Genomic DNA, 19,919 nt, shown 5'->3' on the forward strand with positions numbered 1-19,919 from the left:
AGAATTTTTTTTAAAGAATGTTAATAACAGGGAAAACTGGATGGGGAGTTGATAAAAGAGTTTATAAGAACTCTTGTACTTCCCAATTTTTCTGTAAACTTAAAACTATTCTAAAAAAAATAAAATCTATTGATTTTTTAAGAAGTGTGCATGGAACTTTTTCCAGGCTAGACCATATGCCAAGCCATAAATCAAGTCTCAATAAATAGGATTTTAATCACACAAAGTATATTTTCTGACCACAATGGATTTAAATTATAAATCAACAACAGAAAGAAATCTGGTAAATCCCAAAATATCCTCAACTTAAACAACATACCTCTAAATCACCCAGCTGGTCAAAGAAGAAATCAAAATGGAAACGAAAAAGTATTTTGAAGTACATAAAAAAAAATGCATATCAAAATTTATGAGATACAGCTAAAGCAGTGCTTAGAAGAAAATGTATTGCTTTCAAATACCTATTTCAGGAAAAAAGAAAAAGGTGTGAAGTCAATAAACTAAACTTACACCTCAAGAAACTAGAAGTGTAAATTAATCCAAACCGAGAAGAAAGGAAAATAAAGATTAGAGCAGAAAGCAATGAAATAGAAAAAAGGGACAATCAATGATGCCAGAAGTTGGTTCACTAAACAGATCAACAAAACTGACAAATCTGTAGCCAGATTTATTAAGAAAAAAGAAGATTCAAATGATCAATTTCTAATTCCATCAGGAATGGAAAAGGGATGTCACTATTGACCTCACAGAAATATACAAGACTAAGAGGGAATATTATGAAGAACGTCGTGCCAACAATAGATAACTTAAATAAACAAATTCCTAGAAAAACAAAACTTACCAAAACTGACTCAAGAAGAAATAGGAAATCTGAATGGACAAGACCTACATCAAGTAAAGAAAACCTCAGTTCCAATGGCTTCATTGTGAATTATATCAAATATTTAAATAAGAAAGATTACAAAAGTCTTACCAGGGCACCTGGATGCCTCAGTTAATTGTCTGCCTTTGGCTCAGGTCATGACCCCAGAATCCTGGGATCAAGCCCCACCATCAGGCTCCCTGCTCAGTGGGTTGCCTGCTTCTCCCTCTACCACATCCCCTGCTTGTTCTCTCTCTCCCTCAAACAAATAATTTTTTTAAAAAAAGATTGTCTCTCTGCCTCTCTCTCTGCTCCCCACTCTCTTTTCTCTCCCTCTCTTAAAAAAAAAAAAAAGTGTTACAGAAAAGAGAGGAAGAAATACTTCCCAACTGATTTTATGAATCCAGTATTACCCTCACACCAAAGGCATCTCAAAAACAAAAACTATAAACTAATCTGTTTGTGACTGGTCAAATAGGTTTGAATATCCTGATGTGAATAGGCAGACTTTTCTTTTAACCTAAACATTTAGAGTACAGGAGTATATATATCTTAAAAGTATGCTTTACTGAAGATTAAAAATATTTCCAAGATTATATGTATATGTATATACATTAGACCCTTGAACAAATCAGGGGTTAGAAATGTCAATCCACCCATCCACTTCAATCAAAAATCCACACATAACTTTTGACTCCCCAAATATTTAACTACTAGCCTACTGTTGACCAGAAGCCCTACAATAACATAAGCAATCAACACATATTCTGTATGTTAAGTATTCTATGCTGTATTCTTTTTTTTTTTTTTTTAAGATTTTATTTATTTATTCATGACAGACACAGAGAGAGAAAGGCAGAGACACAGGCAGAGGGAGAAACAGGCTCCCTCTGGGGAGCCAGATGCAGGACTCAATCCCAGGACCCCAGGATCACGACCCCAAGCCAAAGGCAGATGCTCAACCACTAAGCCACCCAGGTGCCCCTACATGCTGTATTCTTACAAGAAAGTAAACTAGAAGAAAATGTTCGTAGGAAAATCATAAGGAAAATACATTTACAGTACAGAATTTATTGAAAAATAAAATTTAGATGTAAGTAAACCCACACAGTTCAAACCGGTATGGTTCCAGGGTCAACTGTATAAAATTCATGCACCAATTTTAGAACCTAATTATACTCAACACCACTACATACATAAGAGGTGTTCTTCCATTGTTCCTTCTTGGCCCACAGGGTAATCTATGTAAAGGTGATGAAGTATATAAGGAAAGCCCATAGCCTGAATTGTAATAAAGTATTTTTTATTAAAATACAGGGTATGGGTTGATGGTAAAGCCCTGGGAAGCCCCATGAGGTTACTGTGAACATCCTGAGGAAGGGAGTGGGGTATTAAGTAACAGTCTGAAAAGCCAAAGTTCAAGCAGCCTTAAAGGCCAGGTCATTGTAATGTTACACTGTATGTCAACTACACTTTAATTAAAAAAAAAAAAAAAATGTAATTGTGTGTCAACTATACTTCAATTTTTTGGGGGGAAAAAGGCAAGGACACTGGGTAAATTTTTCTATTACCTAAAATATAGAGAGAAGTGTTAAAATCCAGGGTCCTCAGAAATTCTACTTCCCTGTTTTCAAGGGAACTCATTGTTGCCCTAAACTGTCCTAGTAGATGTCTATCCTAAAAGTTAAACGGTGTAGGAGATTCTAAAACTTTTCTAACATCTGAACCTCTCAGTAGAAAACTTATCCCAAATATGGAATTGCAATATTTTCTAAGATGACATTATATTTTTAAACTTTGTTTTAAAGACTATTTTTAAGTAATCTGTACCCTCAACATGGGTCTTGAACTCACAACCCAGGGATCAAGAGTCGCATGCCCTACTGACAGCCTTGCCAGCCGCCCCTAAACTTTTCAATCTTAAAATAATTTAAGAAAAGTTGCATAAAATCTAGAATTCCTATATGCCCTTCAGCAGCTTCCCCTAATATTAACATAGTACTTAACTTCAGTACAATTATCAAAACCAGGAAATTTACATTAGTACAGTACAATCAACTAAACTATACACCTTATCATAAGTTACCATGTTTTTCCACGAATGTCCCTTTCTATTCTAAGATCCAATTCAGGACTCCACATTGCATGTTTCCTTAATTTCCTCCAATCTATGACAATTCTTCAGTCATTCCTTATCTTCCATGATTTTAACTATTATAAAAAACAGGAGTCAGGTGTTTTGCAGAATGTCCACTATATTTTTTTTACTGATTTAATAATTTGATATCAAGAATCATTTATTGCAGGTTTACTAAGTGCCAGGCATTATGCTAAGCCCTCTATCTGTATAATTTATATTAAATATAAATATTTTGGGGATGCCTGGGTGGCTTAGCAGTTGAGTGTCTGCCTTCGGCTCAGAGCATGATCCTGGGGTCCGAGGATCGAGTCCCACTTTGGGCTCCCTGTTGAAGAGCCTGCTTTTCCCTCTGCCTAGGTCTCTGACTCTCTTTGTCTCTCTCATGAATAAATAAGTACAATCTTAAGAAAAAGAAAAATATTTTTAATAAACTTTAGAGCAGAAGCATTCTAAAATTAAAGAGTAATTTTAATTCACCCTTCAAGTGTTAGTGCTTTGTAAATTACAAAGCATTATAAAACACACTATTATTATTCACCCACCCCAATATCCTTTAATGTCCCTTGCCCCCTAAAAAATATTAAGTCCAAGTAGAAGCCTTAAATTCAGAGTCCTTAAACCCAGGACCTTTCTGAATCTCTACTGCCCACATTTTCCTATCTTTAAACTTTGGCTCATTACTTCCTTCACTTGTACAGGCCTTCCCTTTTCACCTCTAAGTAGGCTTTCACCTCTAATCATTGCCCCAAGAGCTACTGATCCTCTGAAATCCCACAGAATTTAATGCCTGTAGTACTCATTTGGCACATACACACTACCCTGAGCTCTAGGTCCATGTTTTTTGTAGATTCTTGTCTCTCAAACGAGATTTTTTGAGATAGAGGACTCACAGCTTATTTCCTTTATGACATATACTATATACTACCTTAATGCTTACTAACATTTACTGAATACCTATCAAGTGCCAAGCCTTGTGTGCTAGGCCCTGAGAAGTTAGAGATGATTAAAACATAATTCCAGCTCTTGAGAAATTTTTGGTGTAATAAATATTTGAGTACAGTGATAGACTAAAAATAGAGTTTCCTCTCCAAAAATATTAAGGCCACTAAAAGTTTCCTATAGCAATAATTTTTTTCCTTTGCTGTCTTGATGAACACCAAAATAACTAATTATAGATTACTCATGTGTCACAAAGTTTGACATAGTTTCCAACTAGCTTGTGTTTGAAGCAAGCTGTGACCTGGTTTTATAAGAAATCCAGATGCCACAGAGTAAATTTAATTAAGCAAAGGCCTTTGCAAATATTGCCACAGGTTGTAGCATTTTCAAGCAGCTTACTAACTGTTACAGTCTAGTGACATCTAGTGGCGAAAGTGTTGTTAAAAACAGACTACTTAAAAAAAAAAAAAAGACTACTTTGAATTCCATAGTATTAAAGGGAGGCCATCTCATGATAAAAATGGCAAAATATGAAAATGAACTATGATATTTATTAGCATTAAATATGTTTTAATGTCTCTCTGGACTATATAGCTGTTTACTCTCAGCAGGATCTTTCTTTTTTCTTCCCTTGAGGCTGGTAAACATTAATATTAGTATAAGATTTACTGAAATAAAAAATACTAATATTTTAACTCTAAGTTAGAGAAAAGTCCTTAGTTAAAAAGGAGAAATGAAGAACCAATGCCCAATTATGATATGCTGTTCCAAAAATCTTGCAACTCAAAACCCCATTTTTGTTTATATGTATTTGCTTACTGACACTTTCTGTGGGTAAACACACTTAGAAATGTGTTAGAATCTTCTGTTAATGATTTTCATTAGCTCATATGAGGCAAATAATTATCTATCCAAATTCATTCTTTAAAATAATACTTTGCATTTCATTGGCTTTCTGTGAAACTGAAATTTTCATGGGAAAAAAATATTTAAACATTACCAAAACCCAGTGACTTTTAAATTCTTCTACAAGTAATGAATTCTCAACAAGTCCAAAATTTAATGAACAGGCATTAAATGTGAATCGGTTTTAACACTGGAGCTCATCTAAAATTAATAAAATCCTAATGACATATTCCAAAATACTCTTGATAACATCTCTTAAAAAATATCTAAAATCATTTAGTTGAATGATCTAACACTTCTGTAATCTCAAGCAGTATTTAAATTCTAAAACAGGGGATCCCTGGGTGGCGCAGCGGTTTAGCGCCTGCCTTTGGCCCAGGGCCCAATCCTGGAGACCCCAGATTGAATCCCACGTCAGGCTCCCGGAGCCTGCTTCTCCCTCTGCCTGTGTCTCTGCCTCTCTCTCTCTCTCTCTCTCTCTCTCTCTGTGACTATCATAAATAAATAAGTAAATAAATAAATAAATAATAAATAAATAAATAAATAAATAAATTCTAAAACATCTAGCTCATAGCTTTGCCGCCTTTTGGCTAAGATCAAGTGCTAAGATCAGTGTTTTCCAAAGTGAATCACCTGGAATGCTACTTTAACATTTTCTAAGTTTGGGGCCTTAAAAATCAGTTTTTAAAAAGTTTCTTCATGTGGCTTTTTTATGCGTAATAGAGCTTTGGAAGTAATTACTATCAGGAACACAAATATAAATTCTTCTAAGTTGTTCTAGTCAAGCATTCCTGCCTCTCAGAATAAGTTATTCTACTCTTTGGATTCCCTAAAGCTTTATACTTTATAAGCACTTACCGTATCGAATCACAATTATCTGTTAAGGATATAGTTTCCCACACTAGACTGTCAGCTCTTCATAGGAAGAAATAATTTTTTTTTGTTTTTGTATCTCTAGCCTAAAAATATCTGATAAACAGCAACAGGGCAATGAATTTGGTTAAATGAATAAATAAATATAACATCTGGTTCTAAAAAGAGTATATGACTTTCACTTTTGCCCAGAACAGAAAAACGAATCTTTCCTATAATCAGTTAAAACTGGGGTGGGGGGGGGGGAATGGAATTTTTTTAAATTCTGGGAACACCTTTAAACCTTGGCATTCCATCAAATGCTAATGCTTAAACGTAAAAGAATTTTTATATGTGATTTTTGGAAAAGTAGAAAAATTGGGAGATGACTAACAGAGTTTTACATTATTCAACTTTGGAATGTTTCCAGGCTGTCACTTAGCAAAAACTACCGACAAACCAGAGCCTTAAAAAGAAATACATACATCTGGGGTGCCTGGGTGGCTTAGTCAGTTAAAGCGTCTGCCTCCGGCTCAGGTCATGATCCCGGATCTTGGGATTGAACATCAGGCGCCCTACTCAGTGGGGAGTCTGCTGCTCCCTCTCACTCTGGCCTCTGCTTGAGCTTTCTCTCACTCTCTATCTCAAATAAATAAATAAAATCTTAAAAAAAGAAATACACACATCTGTTTTTATTGTGATATTCCAGGAGTAATCAGCTAGCTTATCCAGGAAATGACATTGCTGAGAAAGATAAACCCTTGGGTACTAGCTAAAGTAAACCACGTATAGTATACCTTGTTTAAATTCATAATATAACACAAATTAAAAGTTAAAAAAAAAAAGAATAACAGTATATAAAGTAATAGGTAATTATTCCAGTAAGTTAATGTCTAATATGGCTTAAAATTAAAATTAGAATGTAACCTGCATATATATGGGTATCTGGAGTAATAAAAGAAAATCAAAGCAGCACATCCCAGATATAATTTTGGTCAAGAATTGTTTTGGCATCTTCTAATTATAACTTTTGGTTTATATGGAAGATCCTTTAAGCCATGAATCCACATCCCTCAAGCCCAACTCAAGTATTACTTCCTCTGTGAAACCTGCCCCAAATTCCCAGGGCAAGTTAATGATTCTCTTTTTCATGCAGGTCTAATCTTTTGGGCATGTGGCCACTATTACTCAGAGTATATTATTGTAAATTACTTATCTATCTAAATTACTCACAAAACTAAAACTCTAAGCTCCTAAAGGGCAGCAACTGTGTCTTACATTCTTCGATAGCTCTACTATCTGGAACACTGCCAAACACCTGGCAGGTGTTTATCACTACAGTCAACCCTTTGACAATACAAGTGTGAACTGTGCAGGTCTACTTTAGATTTGGATTTTTTTCCAATAAACACAGTGCTGTAAATATATTTTCTCTTCCCTATAAATTTCTTAATTACATTTTCTTTTCTCTAGCTTACTTTTTTTTTTATAAGAATATGGTATATAATATATATAACAAAAATACGTGTTAGTCGGCAATTTATGTTTTCGGTGAGGCTTCTGGTCAACAACATTATTAGGAGGAAAAAAAGCAGAACATTATTAGTAGTTACATTTTGGGGGTGGGGAAATCAAAAGTTATACATCGATTTTGCCTCTGACACTTACACTGTTCAAGAGTCAACTGTAGACTACGGAAACGAATGACCAATGTAGTAATCAAAAGCTGTTGGCATGAAGTGCTTAAGTAAAACAGAAGTGGTGATGGAGAAAAAATAAAGACTACAAAGCACTTTTTTTTTTTAGGATTTCTGCTTCTACTCATGAAGGATTAACTGCTATTGTGCCTTCTCATCATAAACATAACTGCTAAAAAAAAAAAAACTGCTATTATGCCTTCTCATCATAAACAACTAGAAACCAGACCAAATATATGATACATTCTTTTCAGATGGCTGTATCACAGGCAGTGTAGGGCTTTGATCCCTGAGAAGGAAAACAAGGGAGTCCTATCATTTCTCCAGACTATTACTCAAAAGCAGTCTCCAGGATGCAGACCAGGGTGGGATATCCATAAAGAGCCCACTGGACTCTGCATTCAAGAGAGAGAATGTGGAGTTTGGAGAGACTAAGGGATCAGAGTTTATGCAACAGAATCTAAGAAAGGAGAGAGCTCAATAAAAGAGTATTCAAGAACTGCAGAGGGTACCCTGATCTCTGGCTGCACTCTAAGCTGTGAATGTATGAGGTATAATTCCTTCAGCTGGAGAAAGAACTACAGGAAAGCAGGAGGCCAAACAACTTCTGAAATTCACATAAGGTAAAGAACATTTCATATTCCTATCTTCCAGGGTGAAGACTTCATAATATGTGGGCAACAGGTAAAGTACTCAGAAGGGTACTGCCTTAGTAGTGAGGCTCAGTTAAATGTGACTAAAGACTTCCCTGGATAAGCCCTGACAAAACATAAAGGCAAGTCAAAAAGAATTAAGCTGATTACAAGTAACTTTATGCAGAATAAAGTCCAAAATACTTTAAAGGAATAAAGCAAACTCTAGCACCCAGAAACACAAAATATCAAATACTTGGCATACAATAAAAAAATTTCCAAGCATGCAAAGAAGTAGGAAAATGTGACCTGAGATACAGAGAAACTTCATTCAATAAAAAACAGATCCAGAAATGATGGACTAGCAGTTAAAATATTATTATAAACACACTCTTCATGTTCAATAAGTAGAGGAAAGCATAAGGAAATGAAGACTTTTTTAAAAGGCGGGTAGGTACATCTAAAGTTGAAAAATACAATGATCTGTAATTTAAAATTCATTGGATGGAATTAAGAACAGTATAGACAAGACAGAAAAAAAAAATCACTAAACCTAGAAACACAGCAATAAAATTATCCAAAATAAGTACAGAAAGGAAAGAGACCAAAAAAAAAAAAAAGGAAAGAAAAAAAGAAAGAAAGGTTCACCAGTGATCAGACCTATGAAACATCAAGTGGTTTAACATATAAAATGCAGTCCCACAAAAAGAAGGAGTGGGGGGCAAAAAAATACTTGAAGAAATAATAGCCAAAGTATTTGATAAAGACTATAAACCTACAGATCATTAACTTGGAACACATTATTGTTAACTTAGCATTTTCAATATATATAAATACAAAAATACATGTAAGTGTGTATTATGTATATACACATACATATATTTCCTTGCTAAATCCACTGAGAATGCCTTAGACTGGTTTTAAATACTACTCTCCACTATAATAACCAGGTCTCCTGGAGAAATGCCTGATTCTAAGGCTGGGGCCAAGGAAGAGCAAGAAAAGTCTGAAACATTATTTGTGCCAGAAAATAAAAACATGCTCAAATAATAATGAGAATATGTCAAAAGGACACAGTGAGCTACACTAACAATGTTCCAACTGGATAAATTTGGAGCATTTTTTTAAGATTTTATATTTTTAAGTAATCTTTACACCCAACAGGGACTCGAACCCACAACCCCAGGACCAAGAGTTGCTCACACCATTGACTAAGCCAGCCAGGCACCCCTAAATTTGGAGCATTTTGAGATTAAAAATAGTGATTGTCACAGATTATAACTAATCGAATAAAACAAGAATTCGCCATTCCACATAGACTTAAATAAGTACATGAATAAATAAATGGAGAGACAATAAAGTTCTTCCTGATGGCAGAATGCAAACTACTAAATGTAGAAGGAATGATAAAGGTAGAAAAAAATCCCTTTTTGGCAACTGTCTCTGTATAATTAATCCAAATAAGAAACAGCATTATAACCAGTGAAGGAGAAAGTGTGTTGAGAAATGAGACTTCACAGAGTCCCACAGTATCTCCTCAAAAACTTACCCAAGAAAAGGGGGAAAAATTTTATAATCAAACTGGGCAAAAATTGAGCAGAAATTTATCTTTACATAAATAAAAATAAAATTTGTTTCCAGGTGATCTGCACTATAAGAAATACTACAAGAAGGTCTTTATTTTTTTTTTAATTTTTTTTCTATTTTTATTTATGATAGTCACAGAGAGAGAGAGAGAGAGAGGCAGAGACATAGGCAGAGGGAGAAGCAGGCTCCATGCACCGGGAGCCTGATGTGGGATTCGATCCCAGGTCTCCAGGATTGCACCCTGGGCCAAAGGCAGGCGCCAAACCGCTGCGCCACCCAGGGATCCCCAAGAAGGTCTTTAGACTAAAATAAGTGACATCAAAGAGAAACCTGAATCTACAGAAAGGGACTAAAAATTCTGGAAATGGAAAAAAAAAAAAAAAATTCTGGAAATGGTAAATATGGGGAGACATATCATTACATACATAGTTTTTAATTTCTTTAAAAGATATGTGATTTAAAAAAAAAGATATGTGATTAAAAAAAGATATGTGATTGTAAAAAAAAGGTATGTGTTTAAAATATATTATTGTCAAATATATACAATTATTTTACATACTACAATAACAAATTTTGTTTATATTTAATTTATATATAAATATAATTTACTAATTTATATATGGGATTCCTAGCATATGGAGATGCACTAATATGACAACTATAGCACAAAGAAGTGGGGTAAATGGAACCACATCACTGAAAGGGTCTTACACTTCATGCAAAGTGGCACAATATTAACTCTATGTGGACTATGGTGTTAAAGATGTGTATAATGGGGCACCTGACTGGCTCAGTTGATAGAGCATGTGACCCTTGATCTTGGTGTTGGGAGTTCAAGCCCCACACTGGATGGAGAGATCACTTAAAAATAAAATCTTAAAAAAAAAAAAAATGTGTATTACAATCGCTAGAGCAACCACTAAAAAAATAATGCAAAAAAATACAACTAAAGAAGCTAATAGAGGAATTAAAATGGAATACTAAAAAAATTCAGTTCATCCAAAAAGTCAGCAAAAGGGAGAAACCAAAAGCAGACCACACAAATAGAAAACAAAAACCAAATGGTAGACCTAAATCCAACTATATCAATTTATACCCCAATTAAAAGACAGACTGCCAGCATAGGTACAGAAGACTCAACCAAATGCTGTCTACAAGAGATGCACTTTAAAGACACAATAGATAAAAATATACATAAATAAAAGAATGGAAAAAGATACATACTATGCAAACAATAAGTATGAGAAAATATATTAACATAAGACAAAACAGACTTCAAGACAGGAGATAATGCCACAGATAGAAGGACAATTTCATAATAATAAAAGGGTCAATATAATAAACATCAGTGTGTGAATGCCTAATAAGCTCTCCAAAACACAAAAGGCATAGACAAACACAACACAGCTGGAGATTTTAACACCTTTAAGTGGTAGAACTAATTAAATACCATCAATCACACTTTGATGTAAAACATTATACCCGACAATAGGGGATCCCTGGGTGGCTCAGCGGTTTAGCGCCTGCCTTTGGCCCAGGGCGAGATCCTGGAATCCCGGGATCAAGTCCCACTTCAGGCTCCCGGCATGGAGCCTGCTTCTCCCTCTGCCTGTGTCTCTGCCTCTCTCGATCATGAATAAATAAATAAATCTTAAAAAAAAAAAAAAAACCCAACATTATACCTAACAACTGAACAACACATTCTTTTTAAGTGTACACGAATGTGTCTCATTCACCTAATAAAATAAGGTCCTATAAATGCTTGTTGAATAAATGAACCAATACATACATAGGTGGAAGATGGGGCATGCTGAATTAAAAATACAACACTTGCTTGTATTGACCAGTTGGAGAAATGGACAAGAAGTTTGCAGCTGAGGGGCGCCTGGGTGGCTCAGTTGGTTAAGTGTCTGGCTCTTGATTTTTGGCTCAGGTCAGAATCTCAGGGTCTTGGGATTGAGAGCCTCACATTGGACTGTGTGCTCAGCACAAAGTCTGCTTGTTCTCTCCCTCTGTTCCTCCCTCTGCTTGCTCTCAATCTCTCTAATAAATACATAAAATCTTTTATTTTTTTAATTACATAAAATCTTTTTTAAAAAAGCTGAAGCTGATGATGAAGGCTTAGAATCATCTAGATGTCTATATTCTAAAATAAAACTCTTAAGACCTCAATTCTTCAAAAAAGCATTAGGCCATGAGACCAAAAAAAATAAAACACAATGTGGGGGGTGGATCATAAAGCTGAAAGTTTAAGTGGGATGGAAATTTAAATATGGAAAAGAATGGGGACTGAGAAAAACTTTAGGCATGAAAAGAGACGACTTCAAAATAACCTTCCAAAACAAATGTTAATGAAGTATATGTGAGAGCCAGACCATAGAACCTCAAGAATGGAAGAGGTAGAAAGGATGTGGTGACAGCATGTAGTAGCCATGTAGTCAGTAAATCTGGCAGCAGAGATAAGAGAAAGCATGGTAGCAAGAGAGGAAATGGAGTCAAAAGAAGGTATTTTTGTCTCTTCCATTTAAAAGATGGGAAAAATATATGTGGAGCCTGGGTAGGTCAGTCCGTTGAGCATCCAACTCTTGATTTCAGCTCTGGCTATGATCTCAGGGTCCTGAGAGAGCTCTGCGTGGTGCTCCAGATTGGAGTCCACTTGAGATTATCTCTCTCCCTCTGCCTCTGCCCCCAGCCCCAGCTCACTCACGTGCTCACTTACTCTCTCAATAAATAAATTAAAAAAAAAAAAGATGGGAAGAACTGTAAATTGGCACAAGAGGAAAGAGGCTTACTAAGCTAGATGCTAAATTCAAAGAAAGTACAGAAGCAAAGTCTCAGCAAATGGAGAAAAAAATGAAATGAAAAGGCATTAAGTTTCGGAGAAAGGTACTGACATACTCGCTCTTAGATCTGATGGAAAGAAACAAGTATGGATACACGCACAGATGCATAGTGAAATGAGGAAAAAAGTCAGGCTGCTCTTGCAAAATGGCTCTGCCTTCTCAACTGATTTAAGGGATCACTCGCCTAGTACTTCAGCTCTTCTGGCTAACAGCCATGTTTAAAAGGTTAACTGAAGAGGTATTAGATAGACAAATCATCTAGAAGGTAATTGGGAACACATCATCAACTTTTCAAATATAGTATTTGGGGTAAAATAGACTCTCAGGATCAACCCTGGCCTTAGAGGTCACCTTTATGCCATTCAGAGAAGACCAAGCTCGAAAATCCATTCTCCCATCCTCTCCTTTGGCATCCTATTTCCAAAACAGAGATAAGGTCTGACAGCTGGCAGAGACAGGTGTCTGATGAACGCAAAGACTCTCCACCTTTATTTGTCTGGCTAAAAGATGAATGGGTGAGAAAGATGTGAATAAACTGGTCATTTGAAACGCAGCTCCCTCATGTTCTCCTCACCACCCTTTTCCATTGATTCATTCCTTCCCAGCTCCAGCCTCATGCATTAATTCTCAATGTTCCATATGATTTGGGAGACTTCACTGCTATTTCATGAGATTCTGTTCCACCAAGAAGGGCCCCAGGCTTTTCACTGTCAAAATCTACTACACATACATCATGTTCTCAACAACCAAACAAACTCCCAACAAAGCTGCTTAGTATCACTTAAGCATCTACACTGTTTATGTTTGACTTTCTTTGCTGGTAACAAGGACAGTGTCCTCCTTAGGCAGCAGGACAATCTTACCTTATATCCAGAGTCAGTAAAGAATCCTAAGTTGTAAAGAAGGTCATATGTGCGCATACATGCCTCTGTGTGTGTGTGGGTGTGTATGCATATATTCATCATCAGGATGATGAACTCCTGATAATTCTATAACTTTTACATATAAAATATCAATTTTTCATTTCTCTTATGAATATTTCATTTCTATAGACTGACATAAAATCATGCAATTCACTAAAAAATATAAGAGGCTGAATTTCAAGTAAGAGATTTATAGGGCTTGTTTAACCCCAGGAATCTAATTTGCATCAAATCTACATTTTGCTTTTGTGTTCTGTTGTGGCCATTTATTACTACTTATAATTTTTTAATTTTTCATTTTATAGCAAATACTTTACACTTCAAAATAATTACTAATTTAGATATTGCTATGAAAAATAGAAATTCTTTTGGTTTAAATAAAAAGAGGAACAGATATTTGGCACCAGTATACTAGAGCACAAATTATACTCTGGTATATTTATCCAAAAGGGTTAAGACCAAGGAAAGAATCTGCTTGCTTATTAAAAATGCAAACATTACCTCAGTCATACGAATAGCCCCAAACTCGCCCAGCTACTGGGATCTGCAGATCACCCACCAGCATTAGCACTACATCACATGACGTTATGGAACAATAGTGAACTCTGTAATACTTGAATATATTGTTTTGAAAGAATAAACTGTCATTAACTTGAATAAAAAGCTTTCTGAAATCAAACCTGGGGGGTACAGCCCTCACTGTGTGGCCTTTTTACTACTTTGAGAAATAGCCTCATCTTGAAAGCAGTAAAGGGTGAAAAAAAGAGATTAGAGTATAAAGGCAGCAGTGATGAGTGGCCCCTCCAGCAGCCCAGCAGGCAGACGGCAGGCCTTTAAATTACCAGGCAGAACAATGTCAAAGCAGGAGGCTCTGCAACAAATGCTGCACCTAAAAATCCAAACAACCTTACACTCATCACCCTATTTTCTTTTTCAGCCTAGTGATCTTTATAATTGGCTTTGCTAGACTTGGAAACAGTCTTATTCCACGTGCAAAACCAAACAGTTAAAAACTCCATGTCCTGATGCCATCTTTAGAGGGGCTATCACTTAGAGCCATGGGATTCGAGATAATGAATTCTGCTCTGTGGACCTTAATGTTTTAATCTATAAAACGGGAAGAATAACAATATCATGCCAAGGTACAGGAGGGAGAGGAGGGGTTAGATCCTACTATTATCATAATTATACTTATTATTTCCACCCAACTGTCCCCTCTGCCTTCTAATCACTAAGAGGTTTCCTCTTTCACCAGTGAAACACAAGCACTCACTTAAATGATTCCTGGCTTTTTTTTTTTGTTCCCTGCAGTCTGGCTCCTGCCACGTGTTGCCATTTCTATTTTCATGCCACCCTTATCAACTAATTTCTCCACCATTTTTAGCCAAATCCCAAATCACCTCTTAACTGCAACCTGCCCCTCAGCAGTCTTCCTCTCTCTCTCACATCTATTCTCAATGTTCTCAACAACCAAGGTCCAAAAGAGGTGAAAAACAAAGTCAGGGCTACATGACCAGTGGGTAGCCAAGTCCCAATTTAAATCCAGGTATCAATGCAACCAAGTCCAACTGCACTGTAGTCATTCACTTCTAGAGTTCCCAATGATGATTTTAAATCTGAGATTGGGGGCAACCCCAGGGGCTCAGTGGTTTAGCGCAGCCTTCTGCTGGGGGGGGTGGTTTCGTCCTGGAGACCCCGAGATCAAGTCCCATGTGGGGCTCCCTGCATGGAGCCTGCTTCTCCCTCTGCCTGTGTCTCTGCCTCTATCTCTCATGAGTAAATAAATAAAATCTTTAAAAATAAATAAAAATTTAAAAAATTAAAATCAATCAATCTGAGGTTAGTTTCCAAGCCTTCTCCTCGATACTTTCTCTACTAATCAATCCACTGCCATAAAATAAGAATTATTTCGAATGCTTAGAAAAGAAACATTCCAGGAAATGATTAAATATATCTCAAAATGCTGGGAGTTTTTGGTTTTTGTTCTTGCTTGTTTTTAGTCTGCCTAAAGTGAGGACAAATGCTGGTCACATCAGGCCTCACCCAGGACTAGAAGGACTATGGGAGGACATAGCTAACAGGAAGCAGAGGCGTGACACTACAAATCTGGGCAGTACTACATGCATGTCTGGGAGGGCTAGAGCACAAAACACAAGTGTCCACCTCTAAGTTTCTACAGATTCATTAAATCTGGCTGTCTTCTAATCTGATTGTACAGGGACATGTGGAGATGGAAATTTCATTAATGCTGGCTTTTTTGGAGAATCACGTTATCCCTCAAAATAATGAAAACTATTAAGACTTGCAACAAGATGTAATGTGTTTTTTCACATAAGAACCAAAGCGGTTTGCAAAGTCGAACACTGAGGCCTCTGGGAAAAGACTGAAATCTTTTATTTCCTCACCTGGAAAGCAGACGAAGTGTGGGGCAGAATGAGACGATATAGGACTCTGTTTTATTTTTGTTTTTTTAGGTACACTGTGGAATAGTGTAACTAGTATTTGACATCATTGAAGAAGGTTCAAGTTCAACCTCTCTACCTGTGAGGTGTCTGATCTGACACAAATCATTCAAACATATTTAACTATGTAAGGATTAAGGGGATGACATGTGTTTGTATGTGTGTGGAGGAGGGTACCTTCCAATACAAATAGCTGTATAAACGCAAGAAGTTTTATACTATGTTGTACCAGGTTAAGTAAACCAGGACCTTATGTTCATTTCTATTTCCTAATCTTCTGGAGGAAAAGAGACAAAAAGAGGGATTCTTATAATAGAAACCCCATTTAGTTAACACAAAGTCATTGCTACTACTTCTTTAATGTATATGACAACAACATAAGATAAATTTATTAACAAAAACATGTAACATAAAAATATGTAATGAAATTATCATTTACTGCTTTTGATAAAATTTGATAATTAAAAATTATCAAATGAATAATACAATTTATATTAAAAGGTAACTCTGGGGTGCCTGGGTGGCTCAGTCGGTTGAGCATCTGACTCTTGATTTTGGCTCAGGTCATGATCCAAGGGTCCTGGGATCAAGCCCCTTGTCTGGCTCCTCACTCCTCAGGGAATCTGCTTATCTCCCTCTTCCCCTGCCCCCTCCCCCTGCTTGCACATGCTCACATGTGTGTGCTCTCTCTATAATAAATCTTTAAAAAGTAAAAATAGAAAAAGGTAACTCTGATCTCAGTATACACTGATCAATATATGCTAATCCTCTCATATATACCCTCCACTCTCATACAAAATGGTTGTCAGGATTAATTCTAAGTTTATCTAGGATTATAGACATTTTATGGATCTGAACTAGTCAACCCATAGTTCAGACCACAAATAACAGTGAAAAATCTTTTCGTATAAATATACAGGTAAAGGCCAACTCCAACATCATTCATTCATGCAGTTTCTCAGTACCTACTTTATACTATGCTCTATTTCAGGTGCTATGATTGGACAGTGCACAAAACACAGAAAGTTCCTACCATCACAGAGCCCACATTCTAACAGAGAAACACAGACTGTAAACAAATAAGTAAACTATGCAGCAGATCAACGGTGATTAACTATTACAGGGAAAAATAGCAAAAAGGGTTGCAATTCTAAACAGGGCAGCCAAAGCCTTCACCAAGAAGATGCCATTTAAGCAAAGACCTAAAGGAGATGAGGAAGGCACATAGCTCTCTGGGAAGATTAGTGTGTCTACGCAAACATTTCTGGCAGGTTCAGATAAGACAAAAGCCAAGTTCTTACCTTTCAAAAGCGGCTGGAAAGTTGGAATCTCTTGCAACTTGATGACATCAGGATCGTTGCTAACGTTCCTTGAGGGCTGGGAGCCTGGAGCTACAACCACAATATCGTCCATCTTGGCTCTATGCTTCGCTGGAGAAGGGGTCACTGAAAATAAAGTTACACTGCTCAGGAGCTCCATGTTAGTTGCCCCCTCTGTCTCACCAAAGCTGTTTTGAGTACATTCATTAAAAAAATGTATTTTTAGGGGCATCCCAGGTGGCTCAGGGGTTTAGCGCCACGTTTGGCCTTCGGCCTGATCCAGGAGACCCAGGATCAAGTCCCATGTCGGGTTCCCTGTATGGAGCCTGCTTCTCCCTCCGCCTGTGTCTCTGCTTCTCTTTGTGTGTCTCCCATGAATAAATAAATAAAATCTTAAAAAAAAAAAAAAAAAGACACGTATTTTTACACAAAAAGAAATGCTAACTGCACTTATCCCGCAGTGCGGGCTGGAAGGTGGCAATGAATCATGGGAGACCTCTATTTTCGACTAAAAAACCTTCAAACATTACAGGACCCTATAACATGTATGAAATTCCTTTTGTAATTAAAAATATCTTACTGTTCAACACACAAAAATATAGGTAGATTGTTTTAAATTTTTACTTCTTTGGTTCTCCTGACATTGTCCCTATTTTTTTTTTTTCAAATTTGTATTTATTTATGATAGTCACACACAGAGAGAGAGAGAGAGGCAGAGACACAGGCAGAGGGAGAAGCAGGCTCCATGCACCAGGAGCCCGACGTGGGATTCGATCCGGGTCTCCAGGATCGCGCCCTGGGCCAAAGGCAGGCGCTAAACCGCTGCGCCACCCAGGGATCCCCATTGTCCTTATTTTTTTTTTTCATTGTCCCTATTTTACCAATGAGAAAATGAGAGTACAAAATTTGGCTGTTACCTGCCCAAGGTCAACAGTGCTAGAAAAGGAGATGTATAGGATATTGGTGTATGTGGTCCATCCCTGTGAAACTGAGGTTGCAAACTGTCTAGCCACCTTATCACAGCAAGCCAGGTACTTTTAATAGATCCTACTCATGGGGGGAAAAATACTGGTTCTCAACCCTATACGATGGGTCTATTCCGGAGGCACAGACCCCTCACCCTTACAGTTATAGGCATTAGTCGAAAAAGGGCAGAAATAAATAGTAGAGGTCCCTTTTAGGCTGAGGCCAAATTCAGAAATTTGTAGGACTGCTACCAGCTGGTCAATTCCAGGTTCCTTGAGAGAAAGTAAAGCATTGGTAGGAAGGATTCCAACTACCAACAACTTCCTAGACCAAAATATCCTCCTCTCCTCAAATATCTTCCTGGTTAGGGCAAGAATAAACCTTTAAAGTGGTTTACCGGGGATCCCTGGGTGGCGCAGCGGTTTGGCGCCTCCCTTTGGCCCAGGGCACGATCCTGGAGACCCGGGATGGAATCCCACGTCGGGCTCCCGGTGCATGGAGCCTGCTTCTCCCTCTGCCTGTGTCTCTGCCTCTCTCTCTGTGTGTGTGTGTGTGACTATCATAAATAAATAAAAATTTTAAAAAATAAAATAAAAAAATAAAGTGGTTTACCTTCTAGAAGTTAGTATTTGCAAGCTCATTGTAGTCATGTCTCAAAGGTTAATGGAGGGATGCCACAGAGTCCTCCTGGAGGCCAGAGTTTCCTGGGCTTGGCATTCACTCTTTTAGAATCTCTGCTTTTACTGCTCTTCAAGAAGTGCCTCTTAATCTCATTTGGTAATTTACCTAATATTTCACAAATCCCAAGCCAGAAATCTTTTCTGCTACAAATTAAGTGATTTCTTCTCCCCCAGACCCCAGGGGAAAACAGATTTCACTAGGTTCTAGCTAATCTCTATCACCTTACCTGTAAAATGGGGCTATAAGAATTAAATGTGGATGCACGTGAAACTACTTAGCACAGGGGACTCTGCAAATTCTAACCTATGCTATTGGTTAGCATGCTACAGTACTAATTCAAGTTCATGCTGTTGGGTCAGGAGGTGAGCAAGCATAGTAAAAAGATGCCACACTTCTTCCCCTCAAATACGCTTCTAGACTGACACATAGGCAAAGAAATAAAGGGTGACAACTATTACTGTATTTTCTGTAACAGATAAAATAATCTGGGTTTCCCAAGGAAATAGCACAATGTAGCAAAGCTAAGAGATGCCGCTCACCATTAGAAGCTGTGCCAATCTATCCTCCAAATGAGGGTCTGAACTAGTAGTAACCCTAGATCTGTCGGCTTCTACTTTTCTGAACTACAGATCCTACCAGGCAGAGAACGGTTCTGCGTATTGAAAGACAGTTGTGTGGGGATCCCTGGGTGCCTCAGCGGTTTAGCGTCTGCGTTGGGCCCAGGGCGTGATCCTGGAGACCCGGGATGGAGTCCCACGTCGGGCTCCCTGCAGGGAGCCTGCTTCTCCCTCTGCCTGTGTCTCTGCCCCGCCCCCTCTCTTTCTCTGTGTATCTCATGAATAAATAAAAATCTTAAAAAAAAAAAAAAAGAGTTGTGGATTTTAATTCTATCTAGCATCTCTCTTTCTCCTGTAAAACAGGGCCTAAAATTTCATAATATATACAAGTATCAAATCACTAGATCGTACACCTGAAGCTAATAGTTTATATCTAGGCTCCACATTTAATCCCGTTTGGATTAGCAACCCTAGTGTATCCAGAGCGGTGCCAGTTGTCCTAGGATTTGTGGCTTAAAAAAAAGGGTGGGGGGGCATATGATTCTCAAATAGA

The 19,919-nt window shown here is 37.2% G+C and overlaps 1 protein-coding gene across 8 annotated transcripts in view; it reads right to left on the reverse strand.

Annotated features, from left to right (window-relative positions):
- BORCS5 (BLOC-1 related complex subunit 5) overlaps window positions 1-19,919 on the reverse strand; it is a 109,830-nt gene that overhangs the window by 74,682 nt on the left and 15,229 nt on the right. For 7 of the 8 annotated variants that reach the window (XR_013364291.1, XM_077871032.1, XM_077871031.1 and 4 more), the window contains one exon: window positions 17,145-17,288. Coding sequence is in view for 7 of the 8 variants with exons in the window: in XM_077871031.1 (XP_077727157.1) it covers window positions 17,145-17,288 (144 nt within the window). In the remaining variant the exon portion in view is untranslated. Of the gene's footprint in view, window positions 1-17,144; window positions 17,289-18,740; window positions 19,546-19,919 lie in introns of those variants that run through there. The other variant, XM_077871035.1, reaches the window with a different exon arrangement.

This window comes from Canis aureus, chromosome 25, assembly GCF_053574225.1.
Source record: "Canis aureus isolate CA01 chromosome 25, VMU_Caureus_v.1.0, whole genome shotgun sequence".
In the NCBI taxonomy this organism is placed as follows: domain Eukaryota; kingdom Metazoa; phylum Chordata; class Mammalia; order Carnivora; family Canidae; genus Canis; species Canis aureus.